Here is a 23,095-nt window from a genome sequence, read left to right as displayed (position 1 = left end):
TGAAATCAACTTGAAACTTATGGTCTGGTCTTTCATTTTTAAGAGCTACATAACAATGTTTGGTTTGATGTTTTTGTTATTGCTTTATGTTCGCTTTTTTGATACAATTGTAATAGGCATATCCATTCTACTACTGTTTGTTTCCAGCAGGTGCAGCCTTTGTAGTCCAACACTGGATAATTAAAGCAGAACTGCATCATTGAAATGCTGTTGAAATAATGTGAAATATACATAGATTTAATTTAGTTTTATTGTAATAGACCAAAACACCTATCTCAAATGTAACTGTGCATTAACTTCTACAATTATACAGTTTATTACAGAAAACCTCTGTCAATTCACCTGTGTTAAAACCCCAATAACAAAGTTAATCTTGCACACCACTGTTTCCCAAAAACATACAAATCATGTATTTAAAGGTGACTCAGATCTTACATGTCTGGTGTAATGTAACACTCATAAGAGTGACGCTGCGTACTTGATGGAAACAGGCAGGAAACGTCTGGTTGATAACCAAAGTACCCACATTGAACATCAACAAGTGTTTAATGTGGTTATTTGTTCTTTGCACATAGAAACAATTCCTTTGCTCTGGTAAATGGCACAATCTTTATTTAGATCACTTGATGCTAAACATTCACCCAGTTCCTAGAGTGTGTTTTAATGTGCTTTATTTCTGGAGACTAGTAGTAGAAAGGTATGTCATGAATGCAGAAGTTGGGCTGCAGGCTCCCAAAGGTGCAGTCAGACGTGGCCATAGCACAGCGGCCGCAGTGGCAGCTCAAAGCCACGGGGTAGGTGACGGTCGGGTCCACGCCGGGAGAACAGTCAGGGAGCTTAAAGGTCTTGTAGTAGAAGTCCTGGTACATGCACACATTCTGGTACACGTTGCTGAACAGTATCTTAAAGACAGGGTCCTGGAAGAGAGCAGACTTAGTGGGAAGTCATGGAAGACAACATGTTGACATTCATTTCCTTTTTTATTTTCTTGGTTTATGTTTATTTTTTGCTTTTTTAATTTCAGGTTTGATTCTTTTTATTCCACATTCCTATTTAGTCACATTTAGTTTATTATTCATTTCATCACTTAATACTACCTCATATCTGTCTTATTCTCATATCTTCTTTTATTTTAGCTGTGGTTATATTTTGAATTGTTTAAATTGCTCTTTAAAAGTGCTGTAGGTAGGTTTCCGAAGATTCAGGATTTAGCCAAAAAATTTTAACATCAACAACTTCTCAGTCCCTCCCCCCTTTCCACTAAAGCCCAAAACGGTCTCCTAAGCCCCTACCCCCACAAGGGAGAATGAATGCGTGTGCATGAGCAGTGATTGACACGCAGTTAGGCACCCCCCCCTGGCCCTGATTGGTGCATCTGAACAGGGAGCGGTGGATTTTTGCAAATTGCACAACAGTCTGTAGGTGGTACCAGAGGAGCCAGATTTGTTTTTAAATGACCTGCTTCATGTAGTTCTACTGGAACATAGGGTCAGTTTCAGCAAATATGACAGAAAGTTAGTTTTATAATTCTTACCTACTGCACCTTTAATGTTTTATTTAAAGCACTTTGAATTGCCTTGTTGCTCGTTGTGTGCTATAGAAATGAAGCTGCCTTGCCTTAAATGTTGTGTGCATCAGTCTCATTTGTTTCACTTCATATAAATGAAATATAAGTTTAATCTTTGAGCAGAGACAGGGGTTACAAGGGTTCATCCTTCAAAACTATTTCTGATACTACCTTGGTGAAGCAGTGGCCGCTGCAGATGGTTGTTTCCACTAGGTGACACTTTGGACAGCCCTCCTTCTCCAGAGACACCGTCTGGTTGATGAGCTGGCAGGACGGAAGCAGGAAGGCCGCTGGAAATGGAAGGTGAGATGGGAATGGGAGATTTTCATGTAGGGGGAGAAAAGTTCAGTCAGTGGTCACCTAGTCTCGCATTGCAAGACCTTCCTCCATGGCAGGAGGAGGGTTTGGCTAGTCCACACAGCATTCCGGCATAGGAGAAAAACGTGCTCTGGTTTATTGGCATTTCTTTAAACCAATCACAATCGTCTTGGGCAGCGCTAAGCGGCGGGCGGAGCAACGGTGCCTCTGCAAAATAGCCTCTAGAAGGAAGTTGTTTTGGTGGAACACGTGTACGTTCAAAAGTAGTTTTAGTCGTGCAACAGAAAACTCAGATTGGACAGATAGTCTAGCTAGCTGTCTGGATTTACCCTGCAGAGACCTGAGGAGCAGTTAACCATAGTCCTCAGAAATCCACCGGAGTTTAGAACGCCAACACAAAGAAAGTGGAAGGTAACTGACATCCAGATAAAAAGAGGGACATCCAGCGGAATTTCCGGCGGCACCGGAGCAATCCCAGAAGTGGAACGTCGTGGATATAGAGTAGTGGTCACCAAAAAGATGTTGATAAAGTTCAAAGATTTGAAGTACAATACAATTTTAAATGATTTAGCCGTTATAACTAAATATGTCGGATTGTTTTATTTACCTGCAGGAGCCAGGGGCCAAATTGAAGATGAGGCTCCCAGAAACAAAGTCAACATTACTCTTCTGACCTGTATAGCCATCATCCTGCAGGAGACAAAGTGGGTGAGTTACATTGATAACTGCAGTCCTCACGGCCTCTTTTAAAGCGTCAAAAACACACAACACACATTTTTTCTTTTTTCTTTTATTTATTTTTTTTAACCCTCCTGTTGTCCTCGGGTCAAGTTTGACCCATTTTCAAAAAGTTTGTACATCAGAAATTTGGGTTTATTTCAAACAAAGTGTCCAAAAAAATAAAGTGGATGGTTCCATACAACACTCTTAACAAGTTAAATAAATGATCATTTCACTACTTTCATTGAATTTGAGTGTTTTAGTCAATTTTATAGCATTTGAAGAAAAAACTATTGATAAAAGAATTTTGAAAAAAGTGACAAAATGTCCAAAAAGTGACAAAAAATTTGGGGAAAAAAATTCAAACCGCTCAGAAAAAGTCGACAAACTTTGAAAAAAGTCACAAAAACATCGGGGAAAGCCACAAAAGTGTCAAAAAAGACGACCAAAACGTTGATCAAAGAGTTTTCATTTCAAATTTTGACTCAGAAAAACAAAAAGTTGCAGGTCGACACGACATACAGTTTTTTTCTATTACTTTATTGCAATATTCTTTCAACATCTTCCCGGTAATCGTTTACGTCTGAGTCCATTGCACATGTTTCTACTTTTTATACATGCAAATTGAAATTAAAAGCTCACAGATAACAGCTGCAAAACTCAATCAAACCCCACCAAGAACCAGAAGAAAGTTAAAATTAAACAAAACAAAACCAGCAAAGATTTAAAAAAGAGGAAGTACAGTTTAATGATACAGTTCATATGATTTCTTTTAAGGATTCAAATTATTCTAAAACACGTTTGCCACATTAAAACACATAAATGAATTAAAAAAAAACAGTGTGATAAATTGAATAAGTCGACAGGTGGTTGTCTGTGTAAAGGAGGCTGACGTACCTCTCTGGTGTCTGCAGGCAGTGTGCTGGGGCCGGGTGTGCTGCTCAGTCTTTTTATTCGGCACAGAGGGGCCTGGTTTCCAGGATGAAGCTCGCTCATATTGGATGTCAACCCTGGTTACCTGTTTTTGTTAAAAGGGGGGGAACATAGGGCAGTTTTAATCTTGATTTAAACAGGATTAGTCTCTCTCCGTATCACTTTTACATCCTGTTACACTCATGCCAGGATTATACAGTATTAGAAGGAGCAGTGGTAGGGTCAGTACCAGCTGAACTGTAAAGTTTAGAATTGGAATCACAAGCAACAAGGGTTAATGAAAAAAAATAATTGTAGAGCAATAAAAGGCGACAGTTAAGAAAGATAGTATATAATAATGCTGATAAATAACATTTGTGGTGTGAGATAGACATATGCTACGTTTACACGTGGCCGGCTATTTTCATAAACGGACATTTCAACCTCTCCGTTTTCGAAAATAACATCGTGCACAGCTGGCAGTTTTCAGAAAAGTGTTCATTTACACGTACCCGTGTATATATGCCGTCAATGCCGTCAAGATCATGCCAAACCTGTAGGTGGCAGTGTAACGAGAAGCTCAAGCCCACGTTAGCCAATCAGAATCCCGAAAATAGCAACAACAGCCACGAATCACTTCCTCTCTCTTCTCTTCCTCACTTCCTCGACTGCCTAAACTTTCGTTTTTAGAAAGAATCGTTTTCAGAGGAGAATTCTCAGTTTGCGTGTAAACGAAGGGCACAATCGAAGGGAAATGTCTCCGTTTTTCAAAATAACCATGTACATGTAAACGGGGTAATAGTTTCTAGATTTGTTGTCAACTATTAAATTAATCACCAACTGTTTGGTTTGGGTTACAAATTTTCTGATTCCAGCTTGTTAAATGTGAATATGTTCTAGTTCCTTCTCTCCTCTGTGACAGGAAACTAAATATCTTTGAGTTGTGGACAAAACAAGACATTTGAGGACGTCATCTCGGGCTTTGGGAAACACTGATCCACATTGTTCACCGTTTTCTGACATTTTATAGACCAAACAACTAATCGATTAATCAACAAAATAATCGGTAGATAAATCGACAATTAAAATAATCGTTAGTTCGTTTTTCATCCACCAGCCAAATGATTAGTGAATGTTCAAATTTGACCAGCCACTCAATACATTACCATTTTTTTTTTTTTACCTGCCCCTTGCATACTTTACCAGCATTTGGCTAGTAGATGGTGCTGATTTTGAACCCTGGTTGCAGCCCTTGACATAGGCGCCGATACCGTGCGCACCGGAGCTCGAGCACCCACGGAAAATACTGAGCACCCCAGTGTGCCAGACTGCCAGTAGTTTACATTCATTTAAAATTAAACATTGCAGTTGGTGCTAAGTGGAGCGTCGTCATAGTGTGATTGGTTATGATGCTGTCAGTCCCCCTGCTTGCCAATCCTATCTGTATTTGTGAGAAGTGGCGCTGTCCTGAGTTAAAAGATAGACTACTTTATGGCTTTATTATCGAGTTAATAGGCATGTGTGTTTGTGTGCCGCTGTCCATTTCCTACGGTTCTGAAATGCAAACATTTTTTGACTACTTTTTTTTTTTAAAGGGCGTGCGCCGTGAGCACCCATGGAGGAAAACATAAATCGGCGCCTATGGCCCTTGATATGTTTATTTTTCATCTTATGTGACGCATGCTTTAATGCCTGTAATTGTATGAAATGTTCTCCAGGCGTAAATGCTACCAGGTTTACCTGCCCTACCAAGTCCTCTGAAGCTGCTGTCCTCGAACATGTCCACTAGACGACGCACCTTCACAGACCTCTCTATCTGTGTGACCTACATTCTGTGTGTCCAGAACAGGTCCAACAGAATGGCGCTTTATCTCTCTTTGATTGAATTATAGTGTCTCTATGGGCCAACGGGCAAATGATCATGCTAACAGGGTTCAAAATGAACTTTATCGTCCACTAGCCAAATGGCTAGTGAATGTTTAAATGTTACCAGCCACTCAATATAGTGTAGTCTCGCATTGCCAGACCTTCCTCCTCAGCGCTGCGAAGGAGGGTCTGGCTGGTCCGCACAGCATCCCAGGATGGGAGAAAAATGTGCTCTGGTTTATTGCCATTAATTGTCTTGGGCGTTGCTAAGCACCAGACAGAGCAACGGTGTTTCTGCAAAATAGTCTCAGGAAGGAACTTGTTTTAGTCGTGTGAGAGAAAACTCAGATTGGACAGATAGTCTAGCTAGCTGTCTGGATTTACCCTGCAGAGATCTGAGGAGCAGTTAACCATAGTCCTCATAAATCCACCAGAGTTTAGAACGCCAACACAAAGAAAGCGCAAGGTGACAGACATCAGGCCGAAAATGAGGGACATCCAGCAGAATTTCCGGCGGCAACGGGGCAATCCCGGAGGTGGAACGTTGTGGATATAGACTACTGAATAGATCACCATTGTTTTTTTTTGGGCTGGTGAGTGAAGCAAATCTACCAGCCACTTGCATATTTTACCAGCATTTGGCTGGTAGATGGTGCTAATTTTGAACCCTGAGTGTCAACCCTGGTGTTGACACTCTTAATAGTGTCTGTCACTCTCCTGTATGGTCTAGCGGTTAGGATTCCTGGTTTTCACCCAGGTCTGGGTTCAACCCCCCAGGTAATAAGATTACCTGTATACTGTTAATAAAGCTTAGAAGAGAGAAAAATGGTTAGTTATATACACTCGTATATAGAGTTTAGCTTGTTCTCTTAAAGTGCTCATATTATGCTCATTTTCAGGTTCATAATTGTATTTAGAGGTTATATCAGAATAGGTTTACATGGTTTAATTTTCAAAAAAACACCATATTTGTGTTGTACTGCACATTGCTACAGCTCCTCTTTTCACCCTGTGTGTTGAGCTCTTTGTTTTAGCTACAGAGTGAGACCTCTCACTTCTGTTCCATCTTTGTTGGGAGTCACACATGCTCAGTAGCTAGGTAAGGACTACTAGCCAGTCAGAAGCAGAGTATGAGGGCGTGCCACGCTAGCAGCTAGGTGAGCATTATAACATGTGTTCCAAAGTGACCACGTTTGTCTCTGAAGTAAAGGCTGGACTACAACAGAGCTGTTTGGAGCAGTTTGTGAACAGTGTTTTCTGTTGGAGATGGTAAGTCCCTTTGGGGGGGACTTTGGGCTTTTTCACTTTGTAAACCTATAACGTGCACAAAAAAAGATATATAACACAATAAAGGAAAGGGGAAAAAATAAAAAGCATAATATGAGCACTTACATCCATGGTTTAACACAAGAAATTGAGCCAAAATGTGTCTGTTATCGACAGTCACGACAAAGCCTTCATTATGCCCTAAATGCAGTTTGTATATTCAATATGTCTATAACATGAGGTGACAATGGAACATACAATATACAAAAAAATATTTGAATCTCTGTCCTACACACTATGGTATTTGTCAGAAGAGCCTGTTGTGGAAATCTTTCTGTGTGGTCGAGAGTTTCATCCTGACCGTAGAGCAGGATGAGGACTGTCAGTAATCTGCTGCTGCCGGTAAAATAATCCTGTTTTTATCCGTGTGGGATCACTGTGACACGCTGACTTCCTCCTGACATGGTTCATTCATGACTTTGAGCTGGTCATAGAGAATGAAGGTTGTTGTTTTTTTAAGTGGGTTAAGATCACACACTATGATTCAGTTTTCCTGTGACAAACTTTTTCTTTTCCGCATCTATTGTCTGGATCACAGTGTACAACTTGGTAGATCACAGGGTGGAAGTTTGGGTTGCAGAAGCAAAGAGACATGTACAGCAAACCAACTGTAGCTTGTATTTAGAATATGAAATAAATTGTCTAATGTTACTGTTTTACTGTATTTTTATGCTGGGTTTTTACATGTTATAAAATATAAAATTACAATGAATATTAAATAGGCACACTTATATTGCAGGATTTGTTAGTTTGCGTAATTCCTCATTTGGAGAGGAAAAAAAAACATACATATTAGAACGTACTTCATATACTTCATGTAATTATATTATAGTAAGACTTTTTTTCTTTTCTTTTGGTGCAACACATGTAATTGCATCTCTAAATAGGAAGCAACAGTAACCCCATAAAAAGAAATAACTTAAACAATTTAAATCCAATGATAAATTTACAAACACAGATTTGATCTGTTCAATTCATTGTATAATTGTAAAATTGTAAAATTGTGTATTTTATTTTGTTGTTTTATATATATATATATAATAAAATAAAATAAAATACACAATTCACACAAACGTTGTTGCAATCTAGCAAACATAATCGTTTAACTATTTCACTTTTTTCATTTATTTTTCAAAGGATGACAACTTTAGACAAAACTTAAAATTCACAGTTTATAGAGGAACTACTGTCTACATCAACCGTGTTCAAATTTCGAGTCGGCGATTAATAGCGGACGGACCCATTTGGTAGGTACTGCGCATGCGCTGAGACAAATATGGTTGTAACTGTGATTGTTACGTGACGGTTTCATTGGAGATAAATTCAGTGTTTGCAGAAGAGGACAGACACGGCGGTACAGGATGGCAGGAGAAGAGCAGGAGAGCAAGACCAAGGTAAGCGCCTCGTGTAACTGTAACGCTAGCTACGTGTAAGAAAGCATTTTAAATGGTAGAGGCGTTTTTAGAAGGTCAACAAACGGATAACCTGATTCATTCACCTTAACGGTACCTTATTGAGACGTAACGTGGTGTAGTCTACGTGATACGCAGGTTTAGGATTTCCATATACCCACTTAAAAATGCCCAATGACCCACGGCATACGTGCAGTTTAGTGTCCGAAATGATGAGGGTCTGAGGTTAGGGTTAGGGTAGCACAGGTGGTTTAGCACTTAGCAGGTTCATAATTAATTAAGGACATTGTTGGGAAATTTGGGACACTAAACTGCACGTATACGGTATACATGTTGTTGTGGGTCAGGTATACGGTATACCTGACCCACAACAACATACTTTCCATAATAATTTTGATATATTTTGAATTGTCATGTGTTTTTTCTTCTTTGCATAGGCAAAATTAAAGTATTTCCATCGTAAATTGGTGAATAAAAGTTATCTGAATGCAGGGAATGAAGTTTTTGACGCTCAAAATAACCCTGGGGTAGGACAACCAGACCCCCCACTATGACATGCCCCCCTCCCCCAAAGGATTCTGGCCCATATACAGTAGGCCAATATATTTATATACAGTACAGTACAGTATACCCACTACAATACATTAGACTAAACTGCCACTAAACCACTGCGTTCAGCTAATACACAACTTAAAGCTGCGTACATGCAAACACAAAATGGTTGTAAATGTCATCATTTATTTCACAAATCTGTGGCCGTCTGAGTTGTGTGTTGACATTAACAGATAACATTACCGAGCACACACTTCAATAGAATTTAGCTGTGAGTTATCTCGAGTTAACATTATGTAATTCCAAAGATATTGTTGACGTCACATAAAATATCCCATCACATAAAATATCACGTTCATTATTAATTTCACTTGTTTTCATTTTAAACAAATTGTATATGCAAATACAATACACATTTTGTATAGGCTCAGTCTGCCACTTTTTTAAACAAACAATTCCAGTGCTGGTTCCATGGGATGCATCTCATAACCCTTAAATTGCCTCCTCGACTCCTCCACTTGCCTCCCTTCCTCGCCTCTTAGTCCATCCCACGAGGAGGCGTGGAAGAGACGGAGGAAATCATGAGAGGAGAGAGGACACGAGCAAGTGTGTTTCAGAGGGATGAGACGTCCTTTTCTCTGAAGTGTATACGTCAGCTGTTTGGGCGGAGTTAGCAACGCTTTCAGCTGCACGGCTTCCGTGAAGGCTGCTCTCGTGTATCCTCGCTTATAGCTCCTCGTTGATCCCTCCTCGATGCTCGCTCCTCGGGGCAGAAATAAGAGCTTTGAGACGGCCTTGTCCAAGGAGAGCCAGAACTACTTCCTGTTCGTCTGAGGACCGAGAAGTCAAGGAGCTATCAAATAAGGGCTATGAGATATTATGCGTTTATTATTAAATACCCAGCTTGTGTGTGTGTGTGTGTGTGTGTGTGTGTGTGTGTGTGTGTGTGTGTGTGTGTGTGTGTGTGTGTGTGTGTGTGTGTGTGTGTGTGTGTGTGTGTGTGTGTGTGTGTGTGTGTGTGTGTGTGTGTGTGTGTGTTAGTCCAGTGCGAGACCCTCAGGCAGGTGGTGCTCACAGGCTGGATTATTTATTTAAGGTCTTTTCAAGTTTGTTGGTTGGGTTTGAACTACTGTCGGTTTGGGCCCAGCTGGGTGTACATCTCATCCCTACGGCCTTCGCCTTAAGGTTTTTAACCAATAGCGAAGCCTGTTAAGAGGGCGGAGCATATACAATATAGAAATAGTAGTTATGTAACTCCATTCTATGAAAGCCCCTTAACTACAAGCCCAGCTGGTCTTGACTGTTGTTGAGTGTCAAAGCGAGAAGAGCAACGCATGTACTGGGACTTTATAGGGGGCGGATTGTTAGTGTGCTACCCCCTGATTGGGCGGTGGGTGCCGAGGTGGAGCCTCAAGAGGGTAATAATATTAATTTAGTTGTTTTTTTTTATCGCAACGTGTTGTAATCTTTACACATATTGATTTTTAACCGATTCGCAATGCATCGTTACATCCCTATAATACACTATAATTAAGTCAACAATAAATGAAAGACAAGATCACGTCCAATCATGTGTAAAAACTGTGGATACAGATGATATGTGTCTTTGTAACTATTGCACGGTAATTCACGGTATGTCTCAATATCACTTAAAGTGCTCATATTATGCTTTTTGGCTTTTCCCTTTCCTTTATTGTCTTATATCTTTTTTTGTGCATGTTATAGGTTTACAAAGTGAAAAAACCCAAAGTCAAAATGCTCGCCTAGCTGCTAGCATGGCACACCCTCATACTCTGCTTCTGACTGGCTAGTAGTCCTTACTTAGGTACTGTCAAGGCACGCCCTCATACTCTGCTTCTGACTGGCTAGTAGTCCTTACATAGGTACTGTCAGGGCACACCCTCATACTCTGCTTCTGACTGGCTAGTAGTCCTTACATAGGTACTGTCAGGGCACGCCCTCATACTCTGCTTCTGACTGGCTAGTAGTCCTTACCTAGGTACTGAGCATGTGCGACTCCCAACAAAGATAGAACAGAAGTGAGATGTCTCACTCTGTAGCTAAAACAGAGAGCTCAACACACAGGGTGAAAAGAGGAGCTGCAGCAATGTGCAGTACAACAAAAATATGATTTTTTTTATTAAACCATGTAAACCTATTCTGATATAACCTCTAAATACAATTATGAACCTGAAAAAGAGCATAATATGAGCACTTTAATATAAGAGAAAATAAGTCACATTTAAGCTTTTCTTCTGTTTCTTCTTGTCTTTCCTGTCTGTCCTTCAGGGTTTCCGGCTGCTGGGGATTCTGGATGTCCAGAACACTCCGTGTGCCAGAGACGCCATCCTGCATGGAGCTGGGGGCTCGCTAGCTGCTGGCCTGCTACACTTTCTGGCCACTAGTGAGTCTTATGTCTACCATACACTAGAAGACTTTGAACAGACGACACCATCTCACATCTAAAGATAACCATCTCACATCTAAAGACAAACGTTTTGAAAAAATGTAACCAAGCTAGCTAGCTACAGCTAGCGTTAGCTGGTAACTTAAGGGGAGGTTTGCTGATGTTCTGTCGTACGTGCAGATGAATAGCAACAGTACCCAGAGGTCTGCGTTTATCCGCCGTTGGATGACACGCTTCATAGTGGTTTCAACAACTTTCCCTCTTTAGCGTTTAGCTTAGCATGGCGCCATAGCAACCATAAACAACACCGACTAGCTGTTGCTGCTTCCTGTTTGGTGCTGGAGGGAGCGCACCCATTTGTTGTTGACAATGTTCACGTGATTTAACTTCACTACCAAGACTTACAACTTAGGATAATAAAATGTATAAATCAAATATTCCACAGTGACTCACTTAAAGCTTGATGACAAGGGATGTATGTACGTTTTTTGCTTATCTTAGGGCTGGTTTAAAATAATCAATTCTCCAACTAAAATCTATCTTTGTGTGAGTGATCTGATATCCATTAATACAATTCCGAAATCTATCTTTTAATATATGACTTTTCACCATGGAAGTATAAGTAAAAAGTACTTTGAACAAACTTTTTGGGGGTCAGTTCTTAATGTAGACATTAACGTGGTGTATCGTAAAATGTATTTGAGGGTTGCGTCTTGCTCGTACAATTTACAGCAGAAGTTCTCTGAGAATCTCTTTTATATCCAAGCTAAACTGGTATTGTAACTGAATTTTCCCTAAACTGAATGACATGGAATCGGAAATGTAAATGTAACTGGGTCCTTGTGAATCGGAATCGATTCGGGAAATCCTTGGCAATACCAAGCTCTAGTTTATCAGTATTGTAATAACTTTAATTAATTAAACATCATTTTTGTGTTAATTAAGCATACAAGAAAATGTGTACACCTCAGAGAATGTCCAATAATTTAGAAGATCTTTAGAAGAGAAAACAGAATTTTTTTGCACAATAACCTAGGGCTGGGCGATAGGGAGAAAATCAGATATCACCATATTCTTGAACAAATACCTCTCTCGATATTGCGGCGATACTCTAGGGTTGACAATTGGTGCTCTAACAAAATATCTTCACACTTACATTTTAGATAAATAATCATCAGTAATGTGGACATAATGTCTAAAAGGGGAAAAGGCAAATAATAGTCTTAATTAGCTTTGTAGCAACTCATTTGGCAATGGCTGGAATGTAACGGACGTTTATTGATATCAAAAAGTTACGCGCTAAAGCTTTAAGGGCTGATTTCTCTTTTCTCTGAGAAATGCAAACTTTTGCAAAGAGATTACTTTAGGACTACAACCAACATACACATTTCCGATGTCTCTTTTAGTTAGTTTGATTTCTGAATTGTATCCGTGTACCCCTTGAAATCTCAGCAGCAGTCTGTCCTGTTGTCCGCAGGTCGGGTGAAGAGGTCTTTTGACGTGGGATTTGCAGGCTTTATGCTGACGACACTCGGGTCCTGGTAGGTCTTTACGTTGACTGGCAACTCATCCTTCTCTTGTCCGTCTTTCACCTTCCGATCAGAACAAACTATTGCTGGCATTTCTGACATACTGTACCTACCATAAATAGAAAAACACGTATCTTTTACAAACACCCATCAACTACGGCTGTGCAATATATGTATTTACTATCGACATCGATACATGAGACTAGAATGGACTGTATTTATATAGCCCTATTTTGGTCTTAATGACTACTCACGTTTTCCATTCACCATTCAAACACGTTCATACACTAATGGCCGAGGCTGCCACACAAGTGCCACTGGCTCATCAGATAAACATCCACACACATTGGGAGCAATTCAGGGTTTAACGTCTTGCCCAAGGACACTTCGACAGGGAACTGCAGGGCCAGGGATCGAACCACCAACCATCCGATTGGTAGGCAACCGCTGTAGCCACAGACGCCACTGCCAAGAACGTGATACAACACGTGTTGTCTTTTCCTGCTTTTAAAGGCTGCATTACAGTAAAGTAATGTTATTTCCTGAACTTACCAGACTGTTCTAGCTGTTCTGTCTTTAACCACTTCACCACGTCATTGTATCCACATTGCTGATGATTATTTATCACAATTCTTAATGTGTACATTTTTTTTGTGAAAGCACCAAAAACACGCCCTACAATATCGCGGCAATATCGACATCGATATATTTGGTAAAAAATAAAGTGATATTTAATTTTCTCCATATCGCCCAGCTCTACCATCAGCAGTTTCCTCTCTAGTTAGTTTTTCTTTTTGATGCCGCCTTTCTTTAAATAATTGTTCACTTCTTATACTGCACTGTAACCTTTTTTCTCATATTTTATCTGTTTTTTATATTTTTAACTGTTACTGAAGTTACATTGTTGAAATTTGGAGCTGTATGATGTGTGCATATAATGAGAATTAAAAAGTAAGTAAGTCCAGTGAGACCGGGATTATGGAAGGATTTCATGTGGGACTACGTCTATATAGCAACGGCTACATTGTCCCACACTAGCATCATAAGGACTTGTATTACTTGTTTTTATATTTTCTATTGTTTTTAACTGCTCTTTAATGTTTTATGTAAAGCACTTTGAAATGGCATGTTGCTGAAATGTCCTAGACAAATAAAGCTGCCTTGCCTTGTCTCCCCTTCCAGGTTTTACTGCAGGATGAACAACGCTAAGCTTCGTGTGCAGCAGAGGATGATCCAGGACGGCATCAAGAACAAGGTAGTGTACGAGGGGTCCGTTCTAGACCCAACAAACAAACCTGGAGCACCAGGGCCCTCGTGACCCTGATGGGGAAGAAGAGAGGACGCCGTCAGGGCCATACAAAGACTTAACGTTCAGTTTTTTCAAAAGACTGATTTTTGCTGCACAAATGTGGAAAGAACTTAAAATCCATTTTTTTTTTTTTTTTTTTGCTGCTTTTTTGTTTTGTCTGACAACGTAGGATACAGCAAATCCAAAGCATTGGATCTCCTATTCCAGACCCCCCCGCATATGGACTTTTTGACTGAAGAGTAAGCTGTTGTTCCTAGATGGTATCCTGATCCTGAAACAACAACACAAAGTGGTTATTTTGAATGTTGTTCCATCAACATATACCAAGCTACTGTACAAGTTAAATTCTCACTCTCCTTTAAACCCTGTGATGCATGACGTGCTGTGATGAAGTTTGTTCTGGACACAGATCTACCGCTACTTAGTGACACGCAACCAACTGCCGTCCGCTGTTAGTCTGCCGTCTGCGGTTAGCTCAAAATGCGTACAGATAACACGCCACTTGGCTTTAGGAAAGTGGCGTGTATGTTTACGCAAAGTCATGATATCACGTTGCTAATTGAGTGTTTTCGAATAAAAAGAAACACAGGACATACTGTATGTGGATGTTGATTGCGTAATGCATACTGTAACACTCTCAAATGCTTTTTATTTGTAGTATCGCTATTCTACAAGTTGGTATATTCCACACTTTGCGTGGCAATGTTCTTACGCATTACATACATACACAACACATCTGTGTGTACGCACGGTTGATAAATGAGGCCCCTGGAGTATAAACAGATTTTACTGTAAGTCAGCCTGGATAAATGTGTCTGCTACATGTCTATCTTTATTTAGGTCTGGTGCACAGTTGTCTGACCAGCAGCAGGTGTCACTACATCCACCCTGTGATTGTGCCACTCCATCAGCACCACCCTGCGCCACTTGTGCCCGCCAGTTCATCTCGTCTCAAGAATTAACCAAACTTAAACCAGTTCATACTGGTGTAAAATGTATTTTAAATTAGCCTTGATTACAACATAGGTTGACAAACTTCATTGTTTTTCCTTTTAATCTCTGAAGTTCCGCCCTTACTGTATAAAAATGTAATCGATTCATGACTTTAAAAATTGTAAGTAAAATCATATTGTGGATTTTGAGAATCATGGAACTTCTAATAAGGGTTAGGGTTAACAACTGTCTGTTAAAAATGAAATTACATTACAGCAAATAATGCTAATATTAAAACAATTCTAAGCCTGAAGGTCCTGCAGAATATCATCGTTTATTACAGAACCAGCACCTGTTGATAACCAGTAGGATCTTTTATAACGTTACGTTGATCAGCTTCACTTTTGTTTAAATCAACTTAAACAGATAGCGGCACTTCTCCTTTATCACCACTTGATTTGTGTGAAGAAGACTTCTGTGTTTTCTTTTCTGGGTTTTTACATACACTGTAGAATTAAAAGTGGCAAGGGCGTGTCATAATGACTTGCCATTCCGGTATGGAACTATATGGCGGCCATCTTACATGGGTCCAGTTTTAAACCTGCTGTAATCGGAACCTATATGGTCAAATAGGTTGCCTTTATACTTCTTGTAGCTTTGTAAAACGTAGTAACAAAGTTTAAATAATCCAAACTGGAGGTCAGAACATAGCATTAACCTTTTAAGGTTCTGTGTCGAGTAACGCTGAGTAGAAAAACACTTCAGACGTTTGCCCCACTTCACAACTCATGGTATCCGGGACATTTTTCCTGCAAATTCTATATATATATATATATAAATACTTCATTTTATGGGGAATATATACGTATATGTCATCCTTGTCTCCTCTATTGATCCTAACTAACCTCCAGTTTCCAGACCCAATCGTTAAGGAGTAGTCAACATGATTTTCAAGATTTCTTCCAAATGATTTGCCCAAAATGTGTCAATCAAACTTTAGTATGTGTGTAAGACCCGACCACAGATACAGATAAACCAATCAGACTTGTCTTTCCATGCATTGATATTGTTGTGGATTTTCTTAGGCAGGTTTGTTGAATCAAAGAATCTTCAGGGAGATCTTTATTAAATTGAAAGATCCTGAGCAGTTTTCTGCAATAAATTGACTGACCTTCCTTCAGCATTCGTTCCTTTTACCTCTAGCCACAAAACAGGCCCACACTTCTTATTGGACCTCCAATCTGGTGTTATGTGACTTTTTACTCTGCTACCTGTGTGGGTATTAAAAAACAAAAAACGAGTGGTTGGTTGATTTTCGTTTTAAAATACAACATATAAAATTGAAATACAGTTTATTTTTTTTTCTTGCTAATTTTTTTTTTTTTTTCAAATGCTTTAATTTTCATTTTCTCTTTCATATTGCCTACAAGAAATAAAATCAATAGAAAACAAAAAGAGAAAAATACCGTCTGAGTCCGGATGTTGTCATTTACAAGGCAACAGTGGCAGTGTACCAGCAGTCCCGTTGGAAAAACCCCATCTCAGTCTCAATCGCGGTTAACGTTGTTCCTTTATTTATTTACAAATCTACCTTATATTTAAAAAAATAAATACTATGCAAAATGACAAAATAATGAATCAGTACTTACCAAAAGTTGCTCCTGCTCCTACGCTCATGGACAGCTCCTACTCACGCTCTCCGTCTCTGCGAGATTGGGAATGATTGAGATTTCTCTTGGCACAGCTACCAGAAGACTTACAACCTTCAGACAGGTTGCTCACGTCACATGTACGTCGTCAAGCTCAGTTTGAGGCTGCGCAGCAGCTGCACAGCCTCAAACTGTACGCTCAGCCTTACACAGAGATAAAAATGTTCATTGTCCAGGCAGAGAGGGCATTTTGGGAGGTTTATTCATCCAGTTCTCAGCTAAGAAACATTTCAAACAAAGGAACAATGGCGTCTCTAGGCTCTAAAAAAAACCATCAGCCCTCCCTGGTGTCTACCTCCCACATACCTGATCACACCTACATGTAGACTTCACCTGGTGGCTATGGCTGCATGGTACTTTCAAAACAAAAGCACTATCAGATATAAAAATAACCAAAATAAAAATACTAATGATATAAACAAGCTTATGTAGCTGTATGATTCAAGCAAAACAGAAATTAAATAAATAAATATTTAATTATTATATATAACAAAACAATGAATAGCTCCAACAATAAAAAAAAAACAATGAAAAGCTCCAACAATTTGTTTGACCTTTTGGTTGATCATAATTACTGATATAATAAGACAAATAGAATAGAATGTGTCTTATTTTATCAGTAATTATGATCAAACAAGAGAAACTGTAAAACAGCATCAGATAATCTATTTATATACTGTTTGTACATATTTACATATCTAACCCTATAACATATACTGTACAACAGAATAGAAATAGCTAAAAACTGAAAACATGTCATGTCACTCAGTGAAATGACATGTTTTCAGTTTTAGCTATTTCTATTCTCTGTCAGTTATGCTACTGTACTACAATTTATATGGAAGGAGAATATAAACATACCATATGGTCCAGGGGTAACTGCAGGCCTCTTCCTCCCTGTCATCTTCATCTGCCTCCTCCTGATCACTCCTTGCCTCTGTCCCTCTCTCTGAATCTGCAGCCTCCTCTTCATCCCTCACAGTCAATTCTTCCTTTTCCTCTTCTCTTTCATTTATTTCTGCATCTCCTTCTGTGGTCTTCTCCTGCTCTGACCCGCCTGGTCTCTCCAGTTCACTGTCTTCTTCTTCTTCTTCTTCTTCTTCTTCTTCTTCTTCTTCTTCTTCATTTCCCTTATTTTCTTCATCCTGTGCACTTCTCAGATTTTTTTTGTAATATCCCCACTTTTAGCTTTCCATTTCACATTTAGGCTCCAGCTACTCTCTCCATCTACTGTGGCCTGTAAAGATCAAGATGTGAAAAGCTCTGGTTAACCTTGTATTACATTACACTGTAGGGGCCCTATAGCTAATAAGTAGGCCTAGCCTTTCACAAATATAAAATCAGAAAATATCACATGCACACAACGGTTATGTTTAAACTAGCCTACTTAATCCCATTGTATTTGTTGTTTTCCCAGTTTGACAGTAAAGGATGAAACCTGGTTTAATTTCTGCAGCCTTATTGCCGTGATATGTGAGAAGAAGTGGATTTTATAGTACTCCTTAACTAATCACATACAAATGATCGGTCTCAGCAAGCAGTGTGTTGTAACGTAACGCCACCGAAACGGCGACCCTCTGTAAACGTTATGAATTCAAACATGCCATCAGGTTTTAATATTTTGTGTTAAGCTGTTCTTGTCTTTACTAAAATCAAAACTAATCAAAGGGCAGAATGCTCTTACAAATCACGAGGGAGCGATTTCACTCTCGGCTAATGTCGTAGACACGCTGTTGTATTGCTGTTGCTGAACCGCCTAAATTACATTCATTACAAATTTAACTTTAAAGTGCTCATATTATGCTCATTTTCAGGTTCATAATTGTATTTAGAGGTTATATCAGAATAGGTTTACATGGTTTAATTAAAAAAAAGCACCATATTTTGTTGTACTGCACATTGTTGCAGCTCCTCTTTTCACCCTGTGTGTTGAGCTCTCTGTTGTAGCTACAGAGTGAGACCTCTCACTTCTGTTCCATCTTTGTTGGGAGTCACACATGCGCAGTACACTGCTAGCTAGTCAGTTGCAGAGTATGAGGGCTAGCAGCTAGGTGAGCATTATAACGTGTGTTCCAAAGTGACCACGTTTGTCTCTGAAGTAAAGGCTGGACTACAACAGAGCTGTTTGGAGCAGTTTGTGAACAGTGTTTTCTGTTGGAGATGGTAAGTCCCTTTGGGGGGGACTTTGGGCTTTTTCACTTTGTAAACCTATTACGTGGACAAAAAAGATATATGACACAATAAAGGACAGGAAAAAAGCCAAAAAGCATAATATGAGCACTTTAAACATCAGTCATGTGACCCAGATAATGTAATGACGCAAATACACAGCCTGTGAAGTAAACCAGGCCTCTCTGTTATCATGATTTTCTTTTCTAACTGTATCCTCCCCTTGTCATTTTTGCTGCTATGAACAGTTTAGGCGTCAAGTGCCAACAACTAATAATTGAAATAATACTAAAAATATATAGTCCAACCAATAATTACTCACATCATTATTTGGCATATCTAAATAAAATCAACAATTACCAGTCATACGCCTTATGACCTTAGCTAATGTTTGCAATTACAGTTAAAGGCTGTTGCTGTATATTGATAGCTGTTTTTCATGCAAATATTCACCCTCTGCATTATCATGAACACATAAAGTGATCCATGTAAACCAATGGAGAACATTCAGCACATCCTCATTCAAAGCAGCCAGCTGAGCTCTGTAAAGATAAGGAGGCTCGTCACTGCAAGAAATGGCTTCGAAGAAGACCTGACGCAAACACACACAAACCAGGACTTAAATATGTCCATTGATATTCAGACAGTAAAGTTGTTTCTGTGGGAACTTTAAATTTGAAAAGGATTAATCACTTCAAGGTTTTTCAGCAGTTAAGTCTTCAAAAACAAGGTGGAATGACAACTGAGGGCGTTTTTCGCAGATGAAAGTTGACTCAGCGTTTATTGCAGGTAAGATAATGGTTCAACATGATTCATTCTGCTTTGGTCACTAAAAAGAGGCTAAAAAAAGAACCTGGCCTTTGAGCAGGAGACATCACAAAAACCTATCCAACATTTTAATTTCTTGAACATTTAAATAATGAGTAAATATAGATGGAGCAATCAGTTTCAACAGACATGGATATTTAAAACTATGGTGTTGAAAGGAAATGGAAACCTGCATTATCCTAATTTTTTTTATATTACAGTAACATAAATTTATGGTAATGCTGAAATCAACTGTTGTGAATTCTCACCATTCTCTTTTTTTAGCCTCTTTTAGCTTATTGTTTAGTTGCTGTGACACACTTACCGTATGCGTCAGTCTCATTGCTCTCATCAACCCTGTTTCCAGCAGCTGCGATCAGACACAGTTAGAGACACGCTGGTAAAGAAAGTGGAACATTTAGCAGCTAAACAGCCACATATCTGTCTTAAGAGAGACCAGAGCAAACAGGAGAGTGAGTATCGGACACAAATGTTACTTCCACCGTGCCCTAAGATAAACAACCAATCAGATATGAGGAGTCTTTAACGCAGTGTCAATGACTGCTCATGAACTGCAGTCAAACTGTAAAATTTGACAGTGCTGAAACTGAATCCAGTTTACGAGTAGTCATTGACACTGCGTTAAGGCCCTGACACACCAACCCGATTATCGGCCGTCGGGCAGTCTGGCGAGGTCGGTGACTCGAGTCTGTTCGGTGTGTTCCGTGCCGTTGTCAGTCGGAGGAGCCGTCGGCCTTCATTTGGGCCGATTTGACTTGTTAAATTGGAAGGCGGGCAGTCGGACTCAATGTGTGCTAACCCGGAAATGATGAGCGGGATGAGCGTGACTAGTCTCTCAAAATCTGACGAAAATCTTTTAAACTGACCTTTGTCGATCTGAAATGAAGACAGATTCAGCAACTGCGCGGCCTATTTCTTTTTTAAAATGTTTTCAGAAACACGTTTCGGTGAACTATCTTCATAACATATGAGATCGTATTCGGAACGAGCCGCGATGATGGTGTGGCTTTGAAATTCTGGAGCAGCCAGACCCACGTGACACGTTCGTCCAATCAGCTGCCGGTTTTCATTTTTTGGCCGACAAAACAGATTAGCGCCGCCTGCTGTTAGGGAGACGCTTTACATCTTGCGCACGTGCAGAACGTACGCTCAAGTCAGCGTCGCTTCGGTGTGTTCGGAGGCACTTTTTTTGACCAACTTGGGGAGGCAGTCAGTCCGACTGCCTTTTCCGCCGAAGGTCGGCCGTCAGGTTGGTGTGTTAGAGCCTTTAGAGACACCTCAGCTCTGATTGAATGTTTTCCTTATGCTGTTAGGAGTACCAGGAGCCGGCAGAGAAACATGATTTTTTTCATTCACGTACTTCTGTCTGGATATAGTGACAGTTTGAGCAAATATGACAAAACGTCATTTTCTATGAAATTTACCAACTGTAGTAGTTAAAGTCACCTTTTAGAATATTACTTGAGTAAAAGTCTTAAAGTATCTGAAATGTACTGTACTTGCGTATCAAAAGTAATTTTCTGATATTAAATGTACTTAATTATTAGAAGTAAAAGTAAAAAACATAGATTATGTTTATTGTTTGTTTATTAGTGCACACATTCATAAAAAAAATCTAACAATACAACTTAAATTGCAACATATCTCTTTCACATAGAAAGAGACAAAGTGTGTGCTGGAGAGGTCAGAAACCCGTGGGGGGCTTATAGCGAAACCTCACCAGGTCACTAGAACCTAACTTACAGGAAATATGAATACAAATAAAAACAAAGGACATGAAATAAACTCAATATGGCAAAATTACAATAAGAGAAATAATTACAGAAAAATAACAGGCTTGAACTCAATTTGGTGAAAATAAAATGATGATAATAAAAGGAACAAAATAACAACACTTATGATTAAAGAAAAAGGCAGGCGATTTGAATAATAAAAACCGAAGAAGAGTTCAAAAAGCTGGTAAATCATTTCAATAGTCAGTCAGGAGGGTAGATAGTCTGGCTCTCACCAGACCAAGCTCAATCTTTTAAAATTGAACATTAGTCTGGGGAGTCTGCTCTGTATTTTCTACCGCACAAGAGGCGTGATCAACATGCATAGTTCACATGACTCTGTATGCAATTGGATAGTCCTTCAACCAATCAGCGCGACCAACGGTGACACGACCGCAACAACGGGGTTTGAACTGAGCTCCATTCTTTTGGCCACCAGAGGGGCTAGCTAGTAAATTAGGCTTTTACCAAAGTCGGTCGGTAGTAACGCAAACACATCCTTCTTTTGTAGGAATTGTTCCAGGGCGAGTTTCTGTTCCGTTTTCAGAGAAAACTTGCCTTTGAAATCATTTAAAACAGCAGCGACAGCGGCATCAACGGGCTGCTGCGCTTCGCTGGCCCCCATTATGAATGTAAACAAGAAGCTGCATGTTCGCTTCTCTATCGTCATCGTGTTAAACCAACCAATAGCGCGCCAGGTGGATAAGCCAGTTTGTGATTGGTCCCGGCAGATTTGTAACGGAAGCAGGATAGATAAACGTACAGGTTTCCTGCCTGAGCTGCAGGGAGAAATCAAATCGCCGGCAGATCGGGCTGGGTTTACCTAGTCTAGAGGTTAGATATCCACTTAGTACACATTTTCTTTTAGTTTTCTTTTATATACAGGTAGGGAGGAGGAGCTGCATGTCAGGTGTACTTATTCCATTGTAAAACACCTCTGTATTTTTATAAAGTGCTGCCCTCTGGTGGTACGAGAAGGAGGAAGGTACAGCAAACTTGATTGTCTCGTTGACATTGAGTGAATATTTGCGCTATTAAGTAAAAATAGTTGGAAATGATCTGGTATGGTGTGTCTCTGATATTTGACCTTATAGATAAAGATACATGTTTGCCGAATGTTTATGTTATAGATAGTATTTTAAGCTTAAAGAATAAGAGGAAGGAACTTTATTGTTTCTTCCTTATTGTAAATCATAACATTCAACGTTTCCATACCTTCTTAAACCGCAAATTCAAAGTCAGACATCAACAAAGAGAAAAACAGAAACTGAATTTAAATTTTTTGTGAGGAAGAATCTTTCAGTCCCACGTACAAAAACATTTCTTGCAAGCAACAAGTACCGAAGACGCTTAGGGGAAATGTAGCAGAGGAAAAGTCTACATTTTATTTAGGAAAAGTAAAGTTTTCCAGAAATTCCAGAAAAAGAAAGTACAGATACGTGAAAATTCTACTTAAGTACACAAAGTAACAAAGTATTTGTACTTCAGTACATTACAACACTGCATGTGTCACATGTATAAATAAGTAGCTGTATGCTAACTTGTTCACCATAATAACATTGTAAGGTCATATTATGTCATGACTGTGTATGTGTCAGCTTGTTTAGGCATGTTTGATGATGCCCTCTATTGGCTAAAAACTGGTTACTGCAGCTTTAAAGTCATGCTGCAACCAAAAACTTCAATTTTCATAGTGTAACAAATATTACAACTCTTGGCTATTGACAACAAAATTTAGCTCTTGAGATTCACAACAAAATCTGGGA

At 39.4% G+C, this 23,095-nt stretch overlaps 2 protein-coding genes and 1 long non-coding RNA gene across 3 annotated transcripts; 2 read left to right on the top strand and 1 right to left on the bottom strand.

Moving 5' to 3' along the window:
* Positions 1–666: 666 nt before the first annotated feature.
* lhb (luteinizing hormone subunit beta) lies at positions 667–2,574 on the bottom strand. Its single transcript, XM_031316007.1, has 3 exons — positions 2,493–2,574; positions 1,739–1,857; positions 667–917 (listed from the first exon to the last, which is right to left on the bottom strand). Exons 1-3 carry the CDS (start codon positions 2,572–2,574, stop codon positions 684–686), a joined length of 435 nt encoding a protein of 144 aa, XP_031171867.1. The 3' UTR covers positions 667–683.
* On the top strand, positions 2,464–16,633 carry LOC116061696. The gene is made up of 4 exons (XR_004107778.1): positions 2,464–2,473; positions 4,616–4,618; positions 5,665–5,673; positions 16,507–16,633. It is a non-coding gene; the product is annotated as an uncharacterized LOC116061696 (long non-coding RNA).
* LOC116061695 (cytochrome c oxidase assembly protein COX20, mitochondrial) lies at positions 7,951–14,028 on the top strand. Its single transcript, XM_031316008.2, has 4 exons — positions 7,951–8,103; positions 10,963–11,077; positions 12,558–12,621; positions 13,792–14,028. The coding sequence occupies exons 1-4, from the start codon at positions 8,071–8,073 to the stop codon at positions 13,925–13,927; spliced, it is 348 nt and encodes a 115-aa protein (XP_031171868.1). The 5' UTR covers positions 7,951–8,070; the 3' UTR covers positions 13,928–14,028.
* Positions 16,634–23,095: the final 6,462 nt, after the last annotated feature.

This window comes from Sander lucioperca, chromosome 15 (assembly GCF_008315115.2).
Source record: "Sander lucioperca isolate FBNREF2018 chromosome 15, SLUC_FBN_1.2, whole genome shotgun sequence".
In the NCBI taxonomy this organism is placed as follows: domain Eukaryota; kingdom Metazoa; phylum Chordata; class Actinopteri; order Perciformes; family Percidae; genus Sander; species Sander lucioperca.
The sequence above is the reverse complement of the archived record's forward strand: the minus strand, read 5'-3'. Positions and strand labels throughout refer to the sequence as shown.

Excerpts from the sequence above, each read along its gene's own strand:
- LOC116061695 (XM_031316008.2), top strand. The coding sequence starts at position 8,071 with ATGGCAGGAGAAGAGCAGGAGAGCAAGACCAAG. Across the intron at positions 8,104-10,962 it reads AGCAGGAGAGCAAGACCAAG|GGTTTCCGGCTGCTGGGGAT; the intron begins GTAAGCGCCTCG and ends TCTGTCCTTCAG. Across the intron at positions 11,078-12,557 it reads GCTACACTTTCTGGCCACTA|GTCGGGTGAAGAGGTCTTTT; the intron begins GTGAGTCTTATG and ends TGTTGTCCGCAG.
- lhb (XM_031316007.1), bottom strand. The coding sequence starts at position 2,574 with ATGATGGCTATACAGGTCAGAAGAGTAATGTTGACTTTGTTTCTGGGA. Across the intron at positions 1,858-2,492 it reads TTGGCCCCTGGCTCCTGCAG|CGGCCTTCCTGCTTCCGTCC; the intron begins GTAAATAAAACA and ends TTCCATTTCCAG. Across the intron at positions 918-1,738 it reads GCGGCCACTGCTTCACCAAG|GACCCTGTCTTTAAGATACT; the intron begins GTAGTATCAGAA and ends GCTCTCTTCCAG.